Below are 22,097 nucleotides of genomic sequence, written 5' to 3' on the forward strand. Positions count from 1 at the left end.
CCCCAAATAACTAAACTACACTAGGTAATTGCAGCCAGATTAGTGCAAGGCAAATGCATTTATTATTTGCAATGTAATCCAATATACTAAGAGATGGCATGCGCTTTATTTTAATTAGCTGTTTCTTTTAAAGGGTTGCTTGGTCCAACTGTCTTGATAAGAAAAAATTGTAGTCATTGCTCAAAATGCTTGTAGCAAATCTAGTTTTAAATTGAAGCAATTTATTCCAAAAGCAGTCTACTACTGCAGCAATAATCAATGTGTACTCCTTGAACCCAAACTGGAGCTTTCCAAAGCCCATTGTTAATTGCCTGTAACTAAATGACTACTGGTCCCTTTAAATGTAATTCTTTGGCACTTTTTTCATTTGTTGTGTTTACTCAAATGCCAGTTTCCCTTAGGTTTTGCCTAGCGATTTTGCTTTACAATTTTCAATATTCACATTCATCCCTTAAAGGGGGCAAAGTCTATCATTTTAACAAAATAACACAAAGGCTAAACAGATTTTAAAAGGTCTACACTTTCTCTTTCCATCCTCTGATGTTGAATTGTGCTGAAATGGAATCTTTTTATTTTTTAAATGCTGCCACTCCAGGCAACTTGAACTTGAGCTGAAAAGCAGATCCCATTTCAAAGGGAAAATGACATTTTCTGGGGCAGCACCACTCACATTATAAGGTACAGATAAAATGCAGCAGTAGGCCCAAATCATTTCTTTTAACTGTAGCAGAATTTAACCCCTAGTAATTTTTTCCTGACCCAATGTATAAGCAATAATGGGCAGCACTCATACTAATGAATGTGTGCAGCTTGAAGCAAAAGAATGCAGAGTCTAAATCCAAATACGATTTTCTTTGGGAGAGTTTCTCCCTGCTATACAAACCAATGTGAATAATTGAAATAAAATAGGAAATTTGTCAACATGCTCTCATTCATAATCTGAAGGCTTATATATTATTCTTGTGTAAAAATACGTAGCAACTAAGGAATAGTTACTGGCATGTGTCCTGTGTGGAAAAACATTTCTTTCCTGACTTTCAAAATGTTGCAAGAACACTATGCTTATTGTCCATAATATTACATAATTATCCGGGAGAAATCTAAGATACTCTCCTGTTGCTTGGGACTGTTGCTTTCTTTGTATCCCTATTATTATTGTACACCTAGCTATATGCCTCAGTAGACTTATTCTTACTCTTCACGGACTACGATATGGAACTTTGGTTATACCTTATGGTACCTTATGGTCCTATGGTTGTACCTTAAGGGAGGTCTTCATGAGATACAAAACCATTTCTAAAACTCCTAAACTAAACTACATCAATCCCACTTTCCTTTTCTCCATTATATTTGAGACAATGTTAAATTTATTGATAATAAATTTCTGTATCACTGTCATCCCGTTGTTCGTTGATTTGCTTGAGTGGGCACCAGTAACATCTCCATTGCGAGACTTGTTGCTGTTTTTGACGTGTCGAATATGTCCCAGGTATCTTGCCAGGCTCTGCCGTGCAGGTGGGATACTCTTGGTAGCTTGCTGGGCTCTCCAAGAGGGACGGAGGAATTGAACCCGGGTCGGCCGCGTGCAAGGCAAATGCCCTACCCGCTGTGCTATTGCTGACTAACCTAATAAATTAAATGTCTGAAGTAGTACATATAGTTTTAGGAATGGTTCATGGCATCTTGCAGTAGGAATAATTCACATCTGGGCATGTTCTTGTCAACAAAGAAGTTAATTTCACAGAAATTTTCCCTCTAATTTATACATACTTTTTTTTAAAGTTCAGAGAAGTGTATGCTGTGAACATCACTATAGAAGAAATGAGAATCCGGTTTATTAGATTAGGAAGATTATATTTCAGAGATAGTTTCAAACAGCTGTCTGACTTGATATGGCCATGGGAGTCCAGGGACGTGCTGGGGCCTGGGGCTGGAGCTCCAGGGTCTACGGCCCTGCTGGGGACTCCATGGAAAGCCCTCCTGTTCAGCCAGCCAGCCGCGACCCATAGTATCCCCACACTCAAACGGATCTTCAAAGAAGCCGTTGTCCAAATGTTTCCATCTCCCCTCATATCCAATGCAATTTAAATCAGATTTTTATTCTGGACTAAAAATTAACCTCCTCGGGACTAGTTAAAGTTTTAAAGAATGCCTCTGTGTTTGGTGGAGTTTAACTCATATCCAAGAGACCAGATTTTTTTGTTTTTGCTTTTTTTTCGGGTCATACCCGGTGATGCACAGGGGTTACTCCTGGCTCATGCACTCAGGAATCACTCCTGGTGGTGTTCGGGGGATCATATGGGATGCAGGGAATCAAACCCAAGTCGGCTGCGTGCAAGGCAAAAGCCCTATCCGCTGTGCTATCACTCCAGCCCCAAGACCAGATTTCTTTACTGCTTCTCCCTACATAAGGCCTTGAGATAGAATTTAGAGGTTCTACCTAAGTATCATTCTTATTTATTGTATTTGTTTGGGGGCAATAACTGATGGTGCTCAGGCTTACTCCGGGCTCTGTACTCAGGGATCACCCCTGGCAGGGCTTGGGGAAACCATTTGGGGTTTTGGGGATCAAGTCTGGGTCGCCACATGCAAGGCAAGTTCGTTATTCACTATACTATCTTGCCAGACTAAAGTATCATTTTAAGAGAATAAAATACAATAAGCCTATGATTAAATGCATGGATCACAAATGTTCAAGTAATTTCAGTGTTGAATATATTTTGAAAAATGCATATATTTTGTACATCTATTTTTTTTTTTTAAATTACAGAGGCCAGGAGATAATGAAGTGGTTAGAGTCACAATTCCCAGCCATCTTGGTTGGCTGAGAATCAGTGATGAAGTCCTGGATTTCATGAGCAGTACTTGGAAGGCACCCTACAATGTTACAGAAAATGTCTCTTATCCCAGAAAATTTGATGTTTTTTTTTCCATTAGTGTTTTCCCATCACTCATTGTTCAAGAATTCACTCACTTTGTGATTTCTATCAGTAAGGTTTATTTTACCTTGGTCTTGTACTTCCTTTAATTAGAATTAGACAAAGGGTATTTATTTTGTTTCTGGCTTCCTATAATAACATAGTTTTGTGATATTCATATATGTTGGATATATCAGTAATTTTTCCTTTACTACTAATTATATCATATAGACATGCAACAATTTAAAATATTATCTCCTACAAAAAGATATTTGTTTTTGTTAGTTGTGACTTCTATTACTAAGAGTGCTCTGGACATTTTTATCCAGATCTTCTTGTGCACATATGTTTATACTTAGAGTAAAAGCTTAGGAGTGTAATTTCTAGTTATGAATAGATTCATATTTAACTTTATGAAGAAGCCTAAAGAAGCTGATCAAACATTTCTTTTTCTTTTTCTTTTTTTGCTTTTTGAGTCACACCCGACGATGCACAGGGGTTACTCCTGGCTCCACACTCAGGACCTAATCCTGGTGGTGCTCAGGGGACCATATGGGATGTTGTAAATTGAACCCGGGTCAGCTGTGTGCAAGGCAAATGCCCTCCCCGCTGTACTATTGCTCCAGCCCCAAAACATTTCTTATAATGCAGTAAGAATGGGTATTTCCACTAGCAATATTTTGGAGCAGAAGTTAAATCTCATATATATATATGTATATATATATGTGTGTGTGTATATATATATATATATATATATATATATATATTTAGGAGAAATAGCAAATGTTTTATCAGCTCCCTAGCAGGAGTTTTATCAATTCCTCTCTCTGACACAGTCAGCACTGTTCTGGATGCTACTGAGAACACTATTCAAATATATATATATATGTGTATATATATATATGTATATATGTATATACATACAGCACACCCAGGTGGTGCTCAGGGCTTACTCTGACTCCACAATCAGGGATCACTCCTGGTATTCTAAGGAACCATATGGGATGCAATAGTAGAGTGATAAATTTTAATGGTTTAACACATTAAATTAGGTAACAGAATGAATCTTCAAAGAAGCTGTTGTCCAAATGCTTCTATCTCCCTTCATATCCAATGCGATTTAAGTCAGATTTTTTATTTTGTAGTAAAAATTAACCTAGGGCACTAGTTAAAGTTTTATAGAACACCTCTGAGTTGGTGGAGTTTAACTCATATCCTAAGAGACCAAGACCCAGTGCGCCTCACAGAATAATCAACTCACGGACCATTTTTTCATTCACATAGAAGCGGGCCAACATTACGTTGAAGGATGTTTTCTTTTTTATTCCTGGTACTTAAAACAACTTTAGGTACTATGGTTTGCAATATTGTTAATGACAGGGTTTCGTGCATACAACATTCCAATACCACACCAGAGTGACTCCCAGCCACATCATGGTATGCTCAGTTCTTTTGTCTTATGTCCCTCACAAGATTTGGATGCTAAAGAAATCTGATATTTATAAATATAAAATATGAATATTTCCTAAAGGTGCATATGAGCTTCTCACACTTCACATTAATTTATTTAGACTCTTAAAAAAATCAATGACATTTAAGAATTTTGTGGACCAAAACCAAATTTTAAAAAAGACAATAATAATAATAAATTTAAAAGATGGATCCCTTGCCCTCGTGCCCCACATTGGTTTAGGAGGAATAGCAAATGTTTTATCAACTCCATAGCAGATGTTTTATCAACTCCTCTCTCTGACACAGCAGTCCGCACTGTTCTGGTTGCTACTGAGAATACTATTCAAGTATAAAAAATACAATCTAGTTATTAAACACTATCCAAGTTCTGGCTCTCATTGTAAGGCCCATAGAAACAATTTATCCATGCTTACCATATGATTCAGCGACTGAATCCTGGCTGCATTCTTATGACACACTGCTATTCCTGAACTAGCTTCTCATTGCAAAGGGAAGAACATGTTGTTCTTAGATTTGCACATTTCCCCCCCATCTTCATATTGTAATACATAATAGGGGCTTTCATTGAATCCTTATTGCCATGAATTCCAAGGTTAGACCAAAATGAGGTTGGTAGGAGCCAAAGAGATAGTAAAGCAGGGAAGGCACTTGCCTTATATGCAGCTGACCTGTGTGTGGTCCCCGACATCACCACCCAGAGCCCAGCCAGGACTGCCCTCTGAGTACAGAGCCAGGTGCAATTTCTGAGCATCAACAGATAAGTCGCAAAAGTCAGTGTGAGGATGCAGTACTGGGTGGGGCCTTAGAGGCTGTGGGTGACATGGAGCTGAATCTGGCAGGACTGGCGCGTCCCTAGCATGCCCTAGATTCTGCGTCATTGTTGATTAATTTTTAAGGCAATGCATTAGCAACTACTAGAAATTAACCCTTGCTATACCTATCCTTTTCCCTTCAGTAGTTGTATTTTTCTTTTTATTATTGTAGTTGCTTTTCTTTGAATCACCACGAGATACACAGTGACAAAGCTGTTCACGATTGGGTTTCACTCATACAATTTTAAAAGATCCATCCCACCCGCAGTGTACATTTCCCAGTACCAAACCCCCAAGTTTCTCTCTACCACCAGCCTGCCCTCCAGTCTGCCTCTACAGCAGGCATTTTTCTACTTTTTTTTCTTCTCCCTCCTTTTGGGCATTAAGGTTTATAATACAGGTAGCACTATCGCACTGTTCTCCCGTTGTTCATTGATTTGCTCGAGCGGGCACTAGTAACGTCTCCATTGTAAGACTTCTTGTTACTGTTTTTGACATATCGAATATGCCACGGGGAGCTTGCCAGGCTCTGCCGTGCGGGCGGGATACTCTCGGTAGCTTGGCGGGCTCTCCGAGAGGGACGGAGGATTTGAACCCAGGTTGGCTGCGTGCAAGGCAAACACCCTCCCCGCTGTGTTCCAGTCCACAATACAGGTACTGGGAAGTTATTCTGTTTGTTCCTTTACCTACTTTCAGCATGCAGTTCTTATCTAGAGTTATCATTTCCAACTATCATTGCCATTGCGGTCCCTTCTCTATCCCAACTGCCTTCTCCCCAGAGACTAAAGAAAGGCTTCCAAGTGTGGACAAGTCCTACTAGCCCCTGTTTCTACTGTCCATGGGTATAAACCTCATATGAGGGCTTGAATGTTTTCTTTCCTGATCCATTTTTGCCCAAGAACTTTTGACATGATTTTGGGTTCCTGAGCATTTAAAGTTGGCAGAGCCTGGCAAGCTACCTGTCGCGTATTTGATATGCCAAAAACAGTAACAACAAACCTCACAGTGGAGACATTACTTGTGCCCGCTCGAGCAAATCGATGAACAACGGGACGACAGTGCTACAGTGCATTATGTTTTTACATTCCTCAAATGGGCGAAACCATTCCATGTCTGTCCCTCTCCTTCTGACTCACTTAACTCAGCATGATTTATTTTTATTTGAAAAAAAATATAAAGTCCAATCACTTTCAATAAGATTTTCTTCTATTTATCATTAATTTTTTAAAAAGCTGAAAAGTACACTTGATTAACAGTAGTCATATGTGTTTATTAACTGTTGAAATAGAAATAAATAATTTAATAATTAGAAATATGACTGAGTTTTTTTCTTTTTCTTGATAAGTAAGATCACATGCAAATATACCCACACAAAACACGAACTATTCTTATGAGGTTATGAAGGCTGTGTATTACATATTATTTACTATTGATACATCTTTGTACATAATGACTTCACCCAATCTGAAAGATAATCACGAGTGATCTTGTGAACTAAAATTAGTTTATCACTGCAACAACATAAACTGTTTTATTAAGTTATTGATCTAAGCCTACATTTTTTTAGTATATTATCAAATTAGATTATCCACTTAAGGATTCTAAACAATCTGAAATACCATTAGTTCATAGCCATGACTTCTGAAGAATTGCATTATATTTAGTGGTAATTAAAGAAACTTTCCGGTAGCGAACAATGACTGGAAACAATGGCTACCCCTCAGTACCCACACTTTGATTATGATGATTGACGACAGTAAACATGTAAATATAGCAAAGCGAGTTTCAAAATATGTGCATCTTGAATGTATCCCAGAGATACACAAAAAGTACAGTGGAAATGACATCTGCACTTGTGTGTTTATTGCAGCACTATTTACAATAGCCGAATCTGGAAAAAACACGAGTGCCCAAAAACAGGAGACTGGTTAAAGAAACCTCGGAATCTTGAGTTAATCTTTAAGCTTGGTTTTGTTACGATTAAAAAAGAAGGCAATATTTCACCCCCTAAATTTCCTGATAATTTTTTACATAGAATTGGTGCTCAGTAGGAAAAAACTAGAATGTATATATAGTGAATGGCAACACTATAGTAAATTTCTCTTTGCATCGAATATAGTAGCATATAATAAAATTTCAAAAGTTCCAAAAAGAAGGAAAGGGAAAAAAAACCTATCTCAATTGAAATTGAAAATACTATCAATGCTTCATCAAAGGAAAATAATACAAATGCATGACGGTGTGACATCTTAAAGGGCCTAATAAGCTTTCACTCTCCAACACCCTGCAATGGCTGGCCCCGCTGGCAACACTCTATCCAGCACAGCTTCGGACAGGAGCCATCGCTCCCTATTCAAGAGTCATTAGTCCACCCAGTAGTCTATGCCACAGTCCAAACTGCCTTTCAGGAATTGCACATCTGTGGATCTGTGGTAGCTGACCGCTCATCCCCCACTTGTTCAGCCTCAAACACCAGATGGAAAGGGTCAAAGTTCACATTGGATTAGTAAAGACCACTGCATGGCTTAAAAATTCATAGCCACAGGAACCAATCATTCTTCAATCAAACCCCCCAAGGAGAGATTGCAGTAGTCCCACCAGGGTTGTGTTTAAGAGTTACTGCACTCCAGGCAGCCCAAAGTCATAGTTTCCAGTAAGGTATTCATAATTTTCTTTCCAAGTGAAATGTACCAACATGTCTTCATTTTAACCATAAGCAAAGTTGCTTAGCAACATAGTTACAATACACTACCTTCTCTGGTTACCAAGGAAACAGAACTTGAAAGTTAGGAAAAAGTCAGAATCTCATGTAGAATGCAAAGGGGTTGTGTTCATCTATGACCTGTCTCGGCTCTTATTCACAAAACTGTGAAATCAAGGTCAATTTATGGTCCTGATGGTGAATATGGCATAATTCTTGCCTGTGTTCTTTTCTGTTGTTATCTAGAGCTGATGTACACAGTTGAACTTGCTGGAGGGCTTGGTGCTATCCTTTTGCTGCTCATCTGTCTGGTGACCATCTACAAATGTTATAAGATAGAAATCATGCTCTTCTATAGGAATCATTTTGGGGCCGAGGAGTTGGATGGAGGTAAGATTAATGCCCTCTTTATATATTCTTTCTGAACTTTTTAATTTGGTTCGTGCCTTGGGGGTTTCATTGCATTTTTGGAGGGAAAAGAAAAGTTACTTGCATAACCTTTGGCAGCATATATTATAATCTTCAAAGTTTTGTAAATGCATCCTTTGTATGGAACTATATATGTGGCTGAGAATCGCCTCCCCATCAGAGGAACAAAGAGATGGTGAAAACGGTCCATTTAATGCAGAGGTGCTAGCATACTTAGAGAACATCTGAGGGAGTTCGAGGTACAGGACTGCATGTAGGTGTGATTATTTTCATACGTAATGCTGCATTTTGACGGAAGCAATTCTCTTGGGGGTTAAGGATTAACTCAAGGAGATATTCTGTCTCCCAGGGACATCTATACTGCTATTCTCTTTCCCTTGCTACTTAATACTCGAAGGTATTTGTATAAAACCAGTAAGAGATTTAGATTCCGACACTTAGTTCTCTGGGCTCCGAGAGCAAGCAAGGCTTTTATTGTAAATCCCAGACTAAGTCCTTAGCCCAGTTCAGCTTGTCCTTCTTAAGTCATAACATATCGCCTCAAGACCGTGCTTTCTAGACTGTCCCATTTCAATGTGGGGTAGCTTTGCCGCTTGCCCAGATCCATCTAAGTCCCATAGCAGGCCCATCTTTTGGGGGATGTTGGGAACTATAGCAACCAAAGCCTGAGTCAAGTAATTATGTTGGATTTTATTTATATCCAGAACAGATATATTTCAGAGTCAATCAACTCCCAAATATTAGGAGTAGAGCATTAACAGTCTTTCTGTATTTAAGCAAAGAACACTGCTCTGTACTAAAATATTAAAATGTTATAGGGAAATTAGAAAAGCAAGTAATTCCCTGCAAATATAAAGTCCAGAGCCACTGGAAGATTTGACTTATAAGTAACCAACCCTGACTTGAGGAATTATAACAATGAGAGGTAAAGCACAAAAGAAAGGTTAAAGATAAACTCAGGGGTTTTGGGTGCTCATAAGAACAGCTAGTTTCTCTGGGGGAAGGAAAGGGGGAAATTCCCTGATAAAGCCTAAAGCACTTTATGCAATAGGAGGAAACACGATTTTTCTTGTGAAAATTATAAAGCAACACCCATTCTTTTTAGAATCATATTTCCAACCAGTATCTATGAATTATAAACACTAATTTCAGTGCTATTAGAATGTTCACTTTCTCTCACACTGTCATCAGTACAGATAGCACAGTTTTACTTTTCCATAGGTAAGGAGTGTCTCTATTCATTGTTTCCTAGCCTGATAGACTGAATCTCAATTTGGTCACTGTTTTACACTAATAGGTTATAATAAACTTTACTGACTATTTTAGAATTCATGCCACATTCTTTCTAATCCTGATTATTTAGCAATATTAAGACAGGGTAAGTTGCATTCTAAATGTTGATCAAAAGAAAGGTCACATGTACATTGTTTTCATAATAACATGCCAAATAATTTTATTCAGCTTGGATAAGTGAATGTTGTTTACACAGAAATAATAACTATCATTTGCTTCTGGTTAGTCATAAATATGTATACAATCTAAGAGAGAACTTTGAATCATTAAAATTGAGTTCTCTGAAGCACCCAGTAGAGGACTTATGGTCTTTCCTTGTAGGCATTTGAAAGTGATGTATTTGCAGTATGGAAGTATATGTAAAATGAAAATGAATACTGTAAATGATAAATGGTTCTTTATAATATTTATAAACTTTTTCAGTGAATACCAAAATTGTGCTAAATGGTAAAGTACAAAGGAAAATAAAGCAACTGTCCACATTACTACATTTTCTCTGGAATGAATCCAGAGGTAGAACTGTAACTTGTGAACTGGAGCAGTTCATTTAGCATGTCTAACACCTCTTGCTTCTTAACTTCCTCTCCTTCCCATTAGGGTGAATTTTATCTGTAGCAAGACTTTGTTCAGGATTCTATGATAATTTTCTCATTCTTTAAATTCTTTCTTTTTCATACAAATTAGCAATATTTTACTATTGCTTAAAAGAAAATGAGAAAATGGTGAATTCAGAGCTACTGATGTAATGAGTATCAGGCAAACTGACATGCATTTTTTTGACAAGAAGTCTAGTTGTTCTTTATTGATTCCATCCCATTAGTCAAGCAAATCGGATAAAATATAAATGAGTTGGACGACATCAAACTATGAAACTTCTAAATTGCACAATAAACAATAATCAAAATAAAAGGATACCCACAAACTGGAAGAAAATACTTTCCCACTATTCATCTGACAAATGGTTAATTTTCAAGATGTAAAAGACACTTATAGAAGTGAAAAAGAAAAAAATAAGTCAACTCCATCAAAAATTGGGTGACATGCATTCTTAAAGTCATTATTAAAAAGTCTCAAAAATTGCTGGGTTGAATGGGAGCTCAATTTCTAATTTTTTGAGCAGCGTCCATATTATTTTCCAAAAGGGCTGAACAAGTCGGCATTCCCACCAACAGTGTAGAAGGGTCCCTTTCTCCCCACATCCCCTCCAACAGCGGTCGCTTTTGTTCTTTTGGATGTATGCCATTCTCTGTGGTGTGAGGTGGTATTTCATAGTTGTTTTGATCTGCATCTCCCTGATGATTAGTGATGCAGAGCATTTATTCATGTGCCTTTTGGCCATTTGTATCTCTTCTTTGGAAAAGATTCTGTTCATTTCTTCGCCCCATTTTCTGATTGGGTTGGATGTTTTCTTCTTATAGAGTTCAACCTGTGCTTTATATACCTTTGATATCAACCCTTTATCGGAGGGGTATTGGGTGAATATCCTTTCCCATTCTGTAGATTGTCTTTGTATCCTGGTCACTGTATCATTTGCGGTGCAGAAGCTTCTTAGTTTAATATAGTCCCATTTTTATCCGTTTCCATTTGGTTGATCAGTTGCATGTCATCTTTGAAGATACCACTGGCTTCAATATCATAGAGGGTTTTGCCGACTTTGTCTGCAATATACCTTATGGATTGTGATCTGATGATGAGGTCTTTAATCCATTTTGATACCACTTCCGGGAATATATCCCAAAGAAGCAAAAAACTATAGTTAAAAAGACATATGCACTTATATGTTCATCACAGCACAGTTTACAATAGCCAGAACCTGGAAAAAACCCGAGTGCCCGAGAACAGATGACTGATTAAAGAAACATTGGTACATCTACACAGTGGAATACTATGCAGCTGTTAGAAAAGATGAAGCAATGAATTTTGCATACAAGTGGATCAACATGGAAAGTATCATGCTAAGAGAAATGAGTCAGAAAGAGAGAGACATAGAAAGGTTGTGCTCATCTGTGGAATATAAAACAACAGAGTAGGAGACTAACACCCAAGAATAGTAGAAATAAGTACCAGGAAGTTGGCTCCATGGCTTGGAGGCTGGCCTCACATGCTGGGGGAAAAGGCAGTTCAGATAGAGAAGGGAACATAAAGTAAGCTCTGGTTGGAGGACCCGCTCAGGAGGGGAGATGCGTGCTGAAAGTAGACTACAGATTGAACATGATGGCCACTCAATACCCCTATTATGGACCACAACACCCAAAAGAAGAGAGAGAGGAAAAACAAAAGGGAATGTCCTGCCACAGAGGCAGGAGGGAAAGGTTGGGGGAGGGGGGATGGGATTGGGAGGTGGGAGGGATACTGGGTTCACTGGTGGTGGAGAATGGACACTGGTATAGGAAGGGGTGCTCAAACATTGTATGAGGGAAACACAAGTATGAAAATGTGTAAATCTGTTACTGTAACCTCATGGTGACTCACTAATTAAAAAAATAGAAATAAAAAAGTCTCAAAAATTTCTGAGGTCAATATTATATCATACATTTACTGATAAGGACAACTGAGAGTCCACTGGCTAAATAAATTACTGAAAAACAGTAATGAAAATGTTACTATAATTCTTCCAATTAAATGTAAACTCACCATCCTGATAAAGGCAGCTTACAGCCTCTAGAGCAGACTTATACTAACACAGCAGTCCACCATCTGTGCTGTAATAATTAGAAGAAAATAAAGTTATCATAACACCAGGCTCCTTTCCCACTCCCAGAATCTGAGTAATATTTTACTTTTTTGTTTTAAAGCATATGTAAAGTTAATCTCTTTACACTCTTCTTCACTATCTCTCTTGCTCATATACATTTCATATTTTCTCTATAACTTGCAATCATCTCCATTCTCCCAAGGTATACTTATTTTGTCCTCTATATTTATTAAAAATTCCACTTTAGACATCATTATTAGCCCTTTACACTTTTTAGTGCTATGTACTTAACTGGGCTGGAGTGATAGCACAGCGAGTAGGGCGTTTGCCTTGCACATGGCCAACCCGGGTTCAATTCCTCCAATCCTCTCAGAGAGCCTGGCAAGCTACCAAAAGTATCATGGCCACACAGCAGAACCTGGCAAGCTATCAGTGGCATATTCCATATGCCAAAAAAAGTAACAACAGGTCTCACAATGGAGATGTTACTGGTACCCGTTCGAACAAATCAATGAGCAACGGGATGACAGTGATACAGTGATTAACTTAACTAGTAAAAGCTTACTAACTGTAAAGTATTGTGAATTCAAGATTCACTCTCATTTATTCATCTCCATCAAAAGAAGGCTCAGATACAAAGTAATGAATAAAATAATGATGACTTTCAAAATGTTCAAAGATGTCTTGAGTTTATTTTTTGTTTGTTTGGGGGCCACACCCAGCGATGCTCAGGAGGAACTCCTGGCTCTGTGCTCAGGAATTACTGCTGGCAGTAATGAGAGGACTTGAGAGCACCACAAAGGGTAATCCCTGAGCACAGAGCCAGAAGTAACCCCTGAGCACCACTGAGTGAGCCTCTCCCAAAAATAAAATAAATATTAACAAAATCATAAAGTTAATCTATTGGTAGTCAAGCCCAGTATGTTTCTCTGCTAATATACTGGACTCAAACAGAAAACTACCTGCTAAGCTGAAATAAGCATTAACTCCTTGCGCCCTCTTCCATTCTCATTTGGGTAAACCATTGGCTGAAAAATGGCCTCTGGAACTAGTTACTTTCACAAATGTGACTTATAAATATTTGAGATTAGTTTAATAAATGACCAATCTCCAATAACATCTGACAAATATTCAATAGATGTTTAAAGATTAAAAATTTTCTAAGACTCTAATGTTAATATATTGCCACTTATGTTGTCAGAAAATCTTTCTTAGCCCAGGTCCAATACAGTTATCACACTTTCCTCCAAAGGAAATCTTCAGTATATGTTTTCTTAAAATCCTTGAATCCTTCACCTTCTCGATACTTTAGAGCATTGGATACTATTATTCCATATATCAAAGATAAAAATTATTTATTTTTCTCCAAATCACAGTTCCACTCCTAGCATATAGTAAAAAATACTTTCCTCTCATCGATATCTCTTAATATTTTAACGCATATAATTATTTTATTTGTTTGGGGGTCACCTACAACAAGCAGTGCTAGGGGCTAAGGAGTTGAATAGTAGTAGTAAAAGTGTAACCACTTGTCTTTCTCTTAAGTTTAGAAGATTCTGAATTCCTAAGCTGAGTAGATATTATCTGTAGGCCTGTAATATATAATCTCTATTATGGCCAAGTATCTTTCTTTTAAACTAATTTGTTGAGACACATTTAAAAAATGAAATTGGACTTTTAGTCAAATTCTTTTGTAAGTTTATTGACAAGACTATACTGTTTTTATCCTAATTCTGTTAATGTGGCATCTATTGAGTTACATATATTGGCCCATTTGTAGATAAAAACTTGATTGTGTAGTGTTATCCCTTTAATGTGCTGTTAAATTTAACTAATTAGTATTTTTAGTATTTTATGTCTATATTTATCAAGCATTATTGATTTATAGCTTTCTTTCAAGGTAGTGTCCCTATTTGTCTTTATATCAGGTTAATGCTGTATCTAATTATTTCAATAATATTTTGAACCTTTATACTAGAGATAAAAGTAATTTTCACACAACCACATATTACTCAGATATTCTGAACTTGACTATATATTAACTTCTACCACTGAGGTTCATATTCCTATGACTTCATATTGTGAGTCCATGTTCTTTAATTTCAACATGAATTTCCTCTAGCAATTCTTGTAAGATAAGTCTAGAGGCAATGAATGTTCTTAGCTTTTATTTAACTGAAAATGTTCTTATATTTCCATCATTTATGAAGGATAAATTTTCTGGGTCTAGTATTTGTGGTTAAGATATTTTTCTTTAAGAACATTGAATATTTTATTACATTCCCTCCTGGCCTGTACAAGTTTTTTAAAAGCTGAAACATTTAATTTTTTAAAAAAGTTTTATTGAGATTCCATGTTTTACAATATTGCTAAGAAATGTTTCTCATGCCCATAATTCCAACCCTTCATCCATCAGCATCGTACCTAACTCTTCTCCCAAGAATCTCCAGAGTCCGCCCTCTGACCCACACAACTCAATTGTGTGGATCAGTTCTTTCATTATGTTCTGGCCTGTATGATAGCCACAGGGAAATCAACTGACAGTCTTGTGAAGTTTTTTTTTTTTTTAATGTAACGAGTCATTATTTTTTCTTGCTACTTTCAAAATTATCTCCTTACTTTTATTTTTACCATTGTTGGTATAGTGCATTTTAATAGAATTTGTATTTACCTTGCTTGGGTTCCTTTGAGTTTTCTGTATCCAGATGGATCTCTGTCCCCAAAAAAGATGAGAATATTTTCAGGTGTTATATCCTTAAACAAGTTCTATGTCCCTTTCTCGTTCTTGTTCTTATTCTTCCTTTGTAACTTCCATGATGTGAATGTGATGTGAGTGCATTCATTTCATATGATGTTCCCAAATTCACATAGGCTTTCTTAACTTTTTTTTATTATTCTTCACTTTGTTTCTATAAATTAAAATGATATATCTTCAAGTTCTTTGATTATTTTTCCCACATTACAAAAATTGATGTTTAAGTTTCAATAAATATATACTGAATTATATTTTAGTTGCATTCTTCAGTTGCAGGATTTCTGTTTGGTAACATATTATAGCTTTAATTTATATATTAAGTTTCTCCTTTTGTTAATATAGTGTTTTCTTGATCTCGTTAAACTGTTTATCTCTGTTCCTTTATATTTCACTGAGTTTCTTATAGATGATTCTTTTGAACGATTTGTCAGGAAAACTATAGATTTCCATTTGTTGAGATTGGTTACTGGCACCTTATTACTTTCCTTTAGTGGAGTATTAGTTGCCTAGTTCTTCATGATTCCTATACCTTTATATGTATGTCTGTCTACTTGACAAAGAAAACACATCTTCTAGTGTTAACAGACTTGTTACTTTAACGGAAGTCTTCATCATGTGTCTTCTCCAAGCTAATGGTATTACCTCCAAAATCATAGTCATGCTGGATTAGAATCAGTTTTAAGGATTCTGGTGTAACAGCAGCTGGGGAGATAGTACAGGGATTAAGGTGTTTGCCTTACACACAGCCAACCTGGGTTGAGAGCCAGGAGTAAGCCCTGAACACTCATGGCTGTGACCCAAATCTCTCACACCCTTCAAAGGCTAACAGATCTGCCCTTAGCATAAGTTTAGCATAACTTTCCTATGGTTATAAAAATGTTAATATTTTCAAAGTTTAAGTAATCAGAGTCCATTCACATTCGTATTAATTAAAATATTTCCTAACAGCATTTAAAAATTCTGAGGCATCATCCAAGATGATGCCTTGTCAGACTATTCAACTGCTAATTTGGAAAAAAAGGGAAGAAAACCTTAAACTCCATGAATTTGTGCCAGAAAACATTTCTGAATTTAGTATTATGGCTGGCACAGTGTTTTGAGTGATAATGTTCAAGTAGGGTATTTTCTTCTAGTTGTAAATAAAATCCAACTGTTGCACTAATGATCTCCAGGATAAGAACAGAATTATGTATCAATCAAGTGTCATATTAATTTTAGGATTCTGCTGTAGATTTCTACAGTGTGTGGAGGCTAGCCACATTTACTACCAAAGATAATATGCGTATCTGAACTTATTTTTATCTGGAGTATATTAACTTAAATGTTACAAATTTTTCCATAATTAAATTTCTTTAAAATGACAGGCGATATCACGAGGCTGAGATTTATTTAAGCTTCATTTGGTTACTATGGATTTTCAGGTATTTTACCTGGAGTACATGCCTTCTAAGAATTAAGACCACTTAAAAAGCTGAGGTTGTTAGTGTTTAAGGTATATAGTGCTCTCGTCAACCTAGCAATTCTTTGATACATTTGAGTCTACTGGATTTCTATACCCTCTCTAGACAATGATTCTTCAAAGTGTGGACCCTGGCCCAGAAGTATCATCACCCCGAAATCTTGCTATAAATGCAAATACTGAGAACTTACTCTCTACCTCTGAATATGGGGATCACCAATCTATAAGCTTTCCAAGTTTGTTTTTGTAAGATCTCCAATTTTTTTTTCATTATTGCTCAAGTTTATACCACTTGTCCAGAGGAGTTTGCAAGAACTCTAAAACTTGTATCACAAGTGAGAAACAACAGTTCAGGAGTCCAAAGGATTCTTGATAAACTTTACGTCTATATATTTAAGTGTTCCTTGAAACATTAAGGCAGAATGGACTTGATCGAAGCTTTCATTCTTGAGAAAAGATCATGTCTTGAGAAAATCTCTACACTAGCACATAATATATTATGCAATACACAAAAATATATAGCATATAATATGCCATCATGTAATATTTGTAAATATGTCATTTAAGTATTCTTTAATCACAAGTAAATATTTTAGATCTGAAACTTTTATTTTAATAATATTGGACCCTCTCTGTCAGTGTAACAGGGGATATAGAAGATTTGACAATTCATTACTGGTGACAAACGCATTGCTTAGAACAGTACAGGCGTCATGGGTGAAAGAAACAACTAGCTAAACCAGACTGGATTATGGAATGATTTCGTGCATATACTTTTCTTTTCCTGGAAGTGGTATTCCAGTTTTCCACAAAGTACTATGAAGTGTTGAGTTTTTTCTAACAAGAATAGATAGTGACTAGAGACTCATTCTTTGCCTTTTGTCTTCTCTTGACTTAAAATATTTGAAAACCAGGTAGGATTAGTGTTAGAACATTGTATGTCTAAAACTCAATTAATAAATTTATAAACCATAGTTTTTAATAAAATTTTTAAAAATGAAAACTAGATCAATATAATCATCAGTAAAAAGAGAACTTAGAACACAGAATAGATGTGAACAACTGGAATACCAATGATGATTAAATTATTTTGTTTATCACTTTTGTTTACATGACAGTTTTCTTGTCCTTTGCCTCTTAAATGGACATCTTTCTTCCTATTTATAAATTCCTAAATCTTGTTTTATTTTTCTACCAGTTCACCTTCCTTTTAAAGTCCATGTTCCTCTAATACTATTTAAAATCTTTGACATGTGACTAGAGAATTAGTATTTAAATGGGATATAATAAATTTTTTCATGGTTGCAGAGTATATGCTCTGTATTTTTGTTTTATTATGGTTTAATCCTGGCTCTCCACTCAAGAATCACTCCTGGTGGGCTCAGGGAACCCTATGGGGTGCTGTAGATTGAATCCAAGTTGGCTGCAAGCAAATAAAGCACCTTATCCACTATGCTATCTCTCAGGCCCCATGTGCTATATCTTACTCCACTAAAGAGCATACATCAAAAAATGTTACTATTATAAAAAAATATTCTGGTATGTGTTCATAGACATGATATACCAAAATATAATTTTTATAAAGATTGACTTATAATATGTCAACAACTAATGAGATGACTAAATAACAAAGAGAATACTCAATAGCAAAGTAGAACTTTTGGAATTATTCTAATTTTTTCCAACATCTTCTTTCTTGAAACTCCAAAGAGACACATTTTGTTTAATATTTCATTGTAATCACCTGTCAGTGATAGGGTTTTATACATAGGGCATTCCAATACCACACCTGCCACAAGAATGTCCTTTTCCCTACCCCATCCTCACAGGGTCCCCACTTCAAACCTCCACTTTCCCTCTCCATCTCCCCATCAGGGTAAGCTCAGTTATTTAAATGCTGATTGTATTCCTTCCTTCCTTCCTTCCTTCCTTCCTTCCTTCCTTCCTTCCTTCCTTCCTTCCTTCCTTCCTTCCTTCCTTCCTTCCTTCCCTCCCTCCCTCCCTCCCTCCCTCCCTCCCTCCTTCTTTCCTTCTTGTTTTTTGGGTCACACCCGGCAATGCACAGGGGTTACTCCTGACTCATGCACTCAGGAATTACTCCTGGCGGTGCTCTGGAGACCATATGGGATGCTGGGAATCGAACCCGGGTTGGCCGCATGCAAGACAACCGCCCTACCCGCTGTACTATTGCTCCAGCCCCACACATTGTATTTCTATGGGCCATTTGTTATTTCTTTATATATGCTTCTTTATATCCCACATATCATAGTTATTCTGTATCTGTCCCTCTCCTCTGGCAGACTTCATTCAGCGCAATGCCCTCCAAGGTCCTATCCAGATAGTCGCAAATTTCATGGCTTTATCTTTTCTTAGAGCTGAAGAATATCTCAATAGTATATGTGCCATATTTTCTTTATCCAGTCCTCTGTTCTTGGAAACATGGGTTGTTTCCAGATTTTAACTCTTGTGAATAGTGCTGCAATGCACATAGGAGTGCAAATGTCTTTTCTGCATAGAGATTTTGGACGCATGGGGTAGATACCCAGTGGTGGAATTGTTAGGTCATAAGGAAGTTCAAGTCTTAATTTTCTGAGAAGTGTCCATACTGTTTTCCAAAACGGTTGAACCAGGTGACATTCCCATCAGCAGTGAGTAAGGGTTCCTTTTTTCCCATCTCCATGCCAACATTACTTGTTTTTGTTCTTTTTGATATTTTTATGTTCTTTTTTATATTTGAGTCTCATTGGCATGAACTGATAACTTATTGTTGTTTTAATTTGCATTTCCCTGATGATCAGTATGCAGAGAATTTTTTTTTCATACACCCCATAAATTGGCCATCTATATATCTTCCGTGAGGAGTTTCTCTCTCTTCATATCTTCCTACTTCTAGATAGGGTTTGTGATTTTTTTCTTGTTAAATTTTACAAGTGCATTACTGTTTTTAAATGATTTTGGACTACAGAAATAGTCCAGTGTGGAAGGTGCTTGGCTTGCATACAGCCAATCTGAATTCAATTCCTCACTCTATATTTGGTCCCTTGGCCACTGCATGGACTGACCCCCTGAGCACAGATACAGTAGTAAGCCCTGAGCATAGATGGGTATGACCCCAAAACAAAAATAAATGGTTACATAGAGCTTACAGAGCTTAAGGAGCTTGTCTTGGTTGTGGTCAAAGCTGTTCAACCCCTAGCACCACATATTATCCCCCAAGCACCACCTGGAATGATTCCTGAGCACAGAACCAACCATGAGCGCCATTGGTTGTAACCACAAACAAAAATACAGCTTTTAATGGAAAAAATGAAGAAAATAAGTATCATTACAAATGTGATTAACAAGGAAACAAAATAAGGGAACACTATCAAATGATAACAAACCCTTAGATTTTGACTAAAGAACTGAGGTTACCAAGTGGTAGAAAAGATTGGAATAGGGGTTTGAGGCAGCATAAGTGACACAGAGACACTGGTGGAGGGTCTTTGGTACCTGATGGTGGTAAAGGTGAAATACCTTTTTATATCAAATCCATACACCTTAAAATTACTATAACCATGATAGTTTGACTATAACATATATGACACATAAAATAATGTGCAAAATCTTCATGTTGTCGTAAGAGTTTTGTAGGTATTCAAAAGTAGCACATAAACTTTTGACATTCCAGGGAGAGTTTCAGCTCCTCTAATCCTTATAATGTCAAGCATCAATTGTACTTAAAATGACTATGGGGATGTCAATTAAATTCAAAACATATCTCCCATAGATAAGATTTTTCTCCAGAGACCCTGTTATGAAGTAGTTAACTTTTATATGCCCATGTTAACTTTAATCTCTGAGTTTTTCCAAAAAGTTATGATCATAGAATGGCCTAGATATCAGTCTACTAAAATTAATACACAGATGTGAGTCGGAGGAAATGCATCTAAATGTCATTAAAGTCAAAAGGAGTGTCCTGAAGCTATTCAGGACACTCCATTTGGCTTTGATGTTTTTACACCACACGGGCTTTAAATTTTCTATGCCAAAGTCAAAGTACATTATGTCCTGAAATTTATGAGCGTGTCAGTTAAAGTTGATCTAAAAATCAACTAATACACTTTTAATCAGCAGAGAAGTATAAAAGAGAGCTAAGGATATTGATATTGGTAGACTCAGAATATTGATAATATTTAGAATTGAGATTAATTAGGAATCTCAGTGTTGCATTCTAGAAAGAAAATTGACAGGAAGAAATCTACCCAGATGATTAAAGACTTCTTTCTTGTTCCTAGAAACAACAAAAGTTTGGGGTATTTATGCTACAAAATTAATATAATGAGATTACATGACAGTAATTATCAAATAGTAGTTGATATATAAATGGTTTTCATGTAAAAGGAAGACTAATGAAATCAGATCTTAAAACCATTTCTTTCATTAAGATTATAATTTTTGTTCTAATAATCAAACTGATTTACATGATGAGAATTCATATGGCTATGTTTTCCAGATAAGATTAAAATATATCATTAAAAACTATATATATGTATACATATATGTATGTGCACACATACACACTAGCACACACATACAAACACACACATATATGTTTTGGGCCAACACCAGTGTTACTCACACAGGACTCTGCATTCGGCGATCACTCCAGGAAGGCACAGGAGACCATATGGAGTGCGAGGATTAAACCCCAGTCTGCCACATGCAAGGCAATAGCCTTACCCATTGTACTATCTTTCCAGCCTTCAAATCAATATATTTTCTATGATAATCTAGTATAACAAGTTTTTCAGTTCCAGATCCAAGAACGGACTACCAGTAAAATATCAATTATTCTATGTTTGGTTTTCTCTCCAACAGAAAATTGCACAGTTCATACAATATGCAAAGCATTCCCCCATGCGTAAGCCAAGTGCAGTGTTCTCTCTTTCATTTGCAGCAGGGAAAAATAATGGCTAAAGGCAAGATTATATGACTAGAACAACATACTGTGTAGGTCTGCGGGAAAAGCAGAATATTACACATTACTGAATTCTGAGTGAAAATCAATGAGGGCTTCTTTCTCTGGTCTCTCAGAAATGGGACTTTTGGAAATGTTTGTGAAAAGAACAGAATGTTTTCATGCACTATTGTTTTATTTATAAGACAGTGGCTTAGACTTTACTCTGTAATGTTGTAATGTGTTTTGACAGACAATAAAGATTATGATGCATATTTATCGTACACTAAAGTGGATCCTGACCAGTGGAACCAAGAGACTGGGGAGGAAGAACGGTTTGCTCTTGAAATCCTACCTGATATGCTAGAAAAGCATTACGGATATAAGTTGTTCATACCAGACAGAGATTTAATTCCAACTGGAAGTAAGTTAACATTTCCGTTTTCGAGTGTGAATATTCTTGTGTATGTCTGTGGAGTCATTTTGTCTGTTTGTTTTGGAGCCACACCAAGCAGTGGACAGGGCTTACTCCTGGCTTTGCACTCAGGGATCACTCCTGGAGGGGTTTGGGGAAAATTGTAGTGTACAAGGATTCGAATCTGGGTTAGCCCCATGGAAGGCAA

General features: G+C 36.7%; 1 protein-coding gene across 2 annotated transcripts in view; it reads left to right on the forward strand.

Annotated features, from left to right (window-relative positions):
- The window catches only part of IL1RAPL1 (interleukin 1 receptor accessory protein like 1), a 1,407,730-nt gene that overhangs the window by 1,374,111 nt on the left and 11,522 nt on the right, over positions 1-22,097 (forward strand). For both annotated transcript variants that reach the window (XM_055120124.1, XM_004612439.2), the window contains 2 exons: positions 8,151-8,294; positions 21,728-21,898. In XM_055120124.1, the coding sequence (XP_054976099.1) occupies positions 8,151-8,294; positions 21,728-21,898 (315 nt within the window). The remainder of the gene's footprint in view (positions 1-8,150; positions 8,295-21,727; positions 21,899-22,097) is intronic.

This window comes from Sorex araneus, chromosome X (genome assembly GCF_027595985.1).
Source record: "Sorex araneus isolate mSorAra2 chromosome X, mSorAra2.pri, whole genome shotgun sequence".
In the NCBI taxonomy this organism is placed as follows: Eukaryota; Metazoa; Chordata; class Mammalia; order Eulipotyphla; family Soricidae; genus Sorex; species Sorex araneus.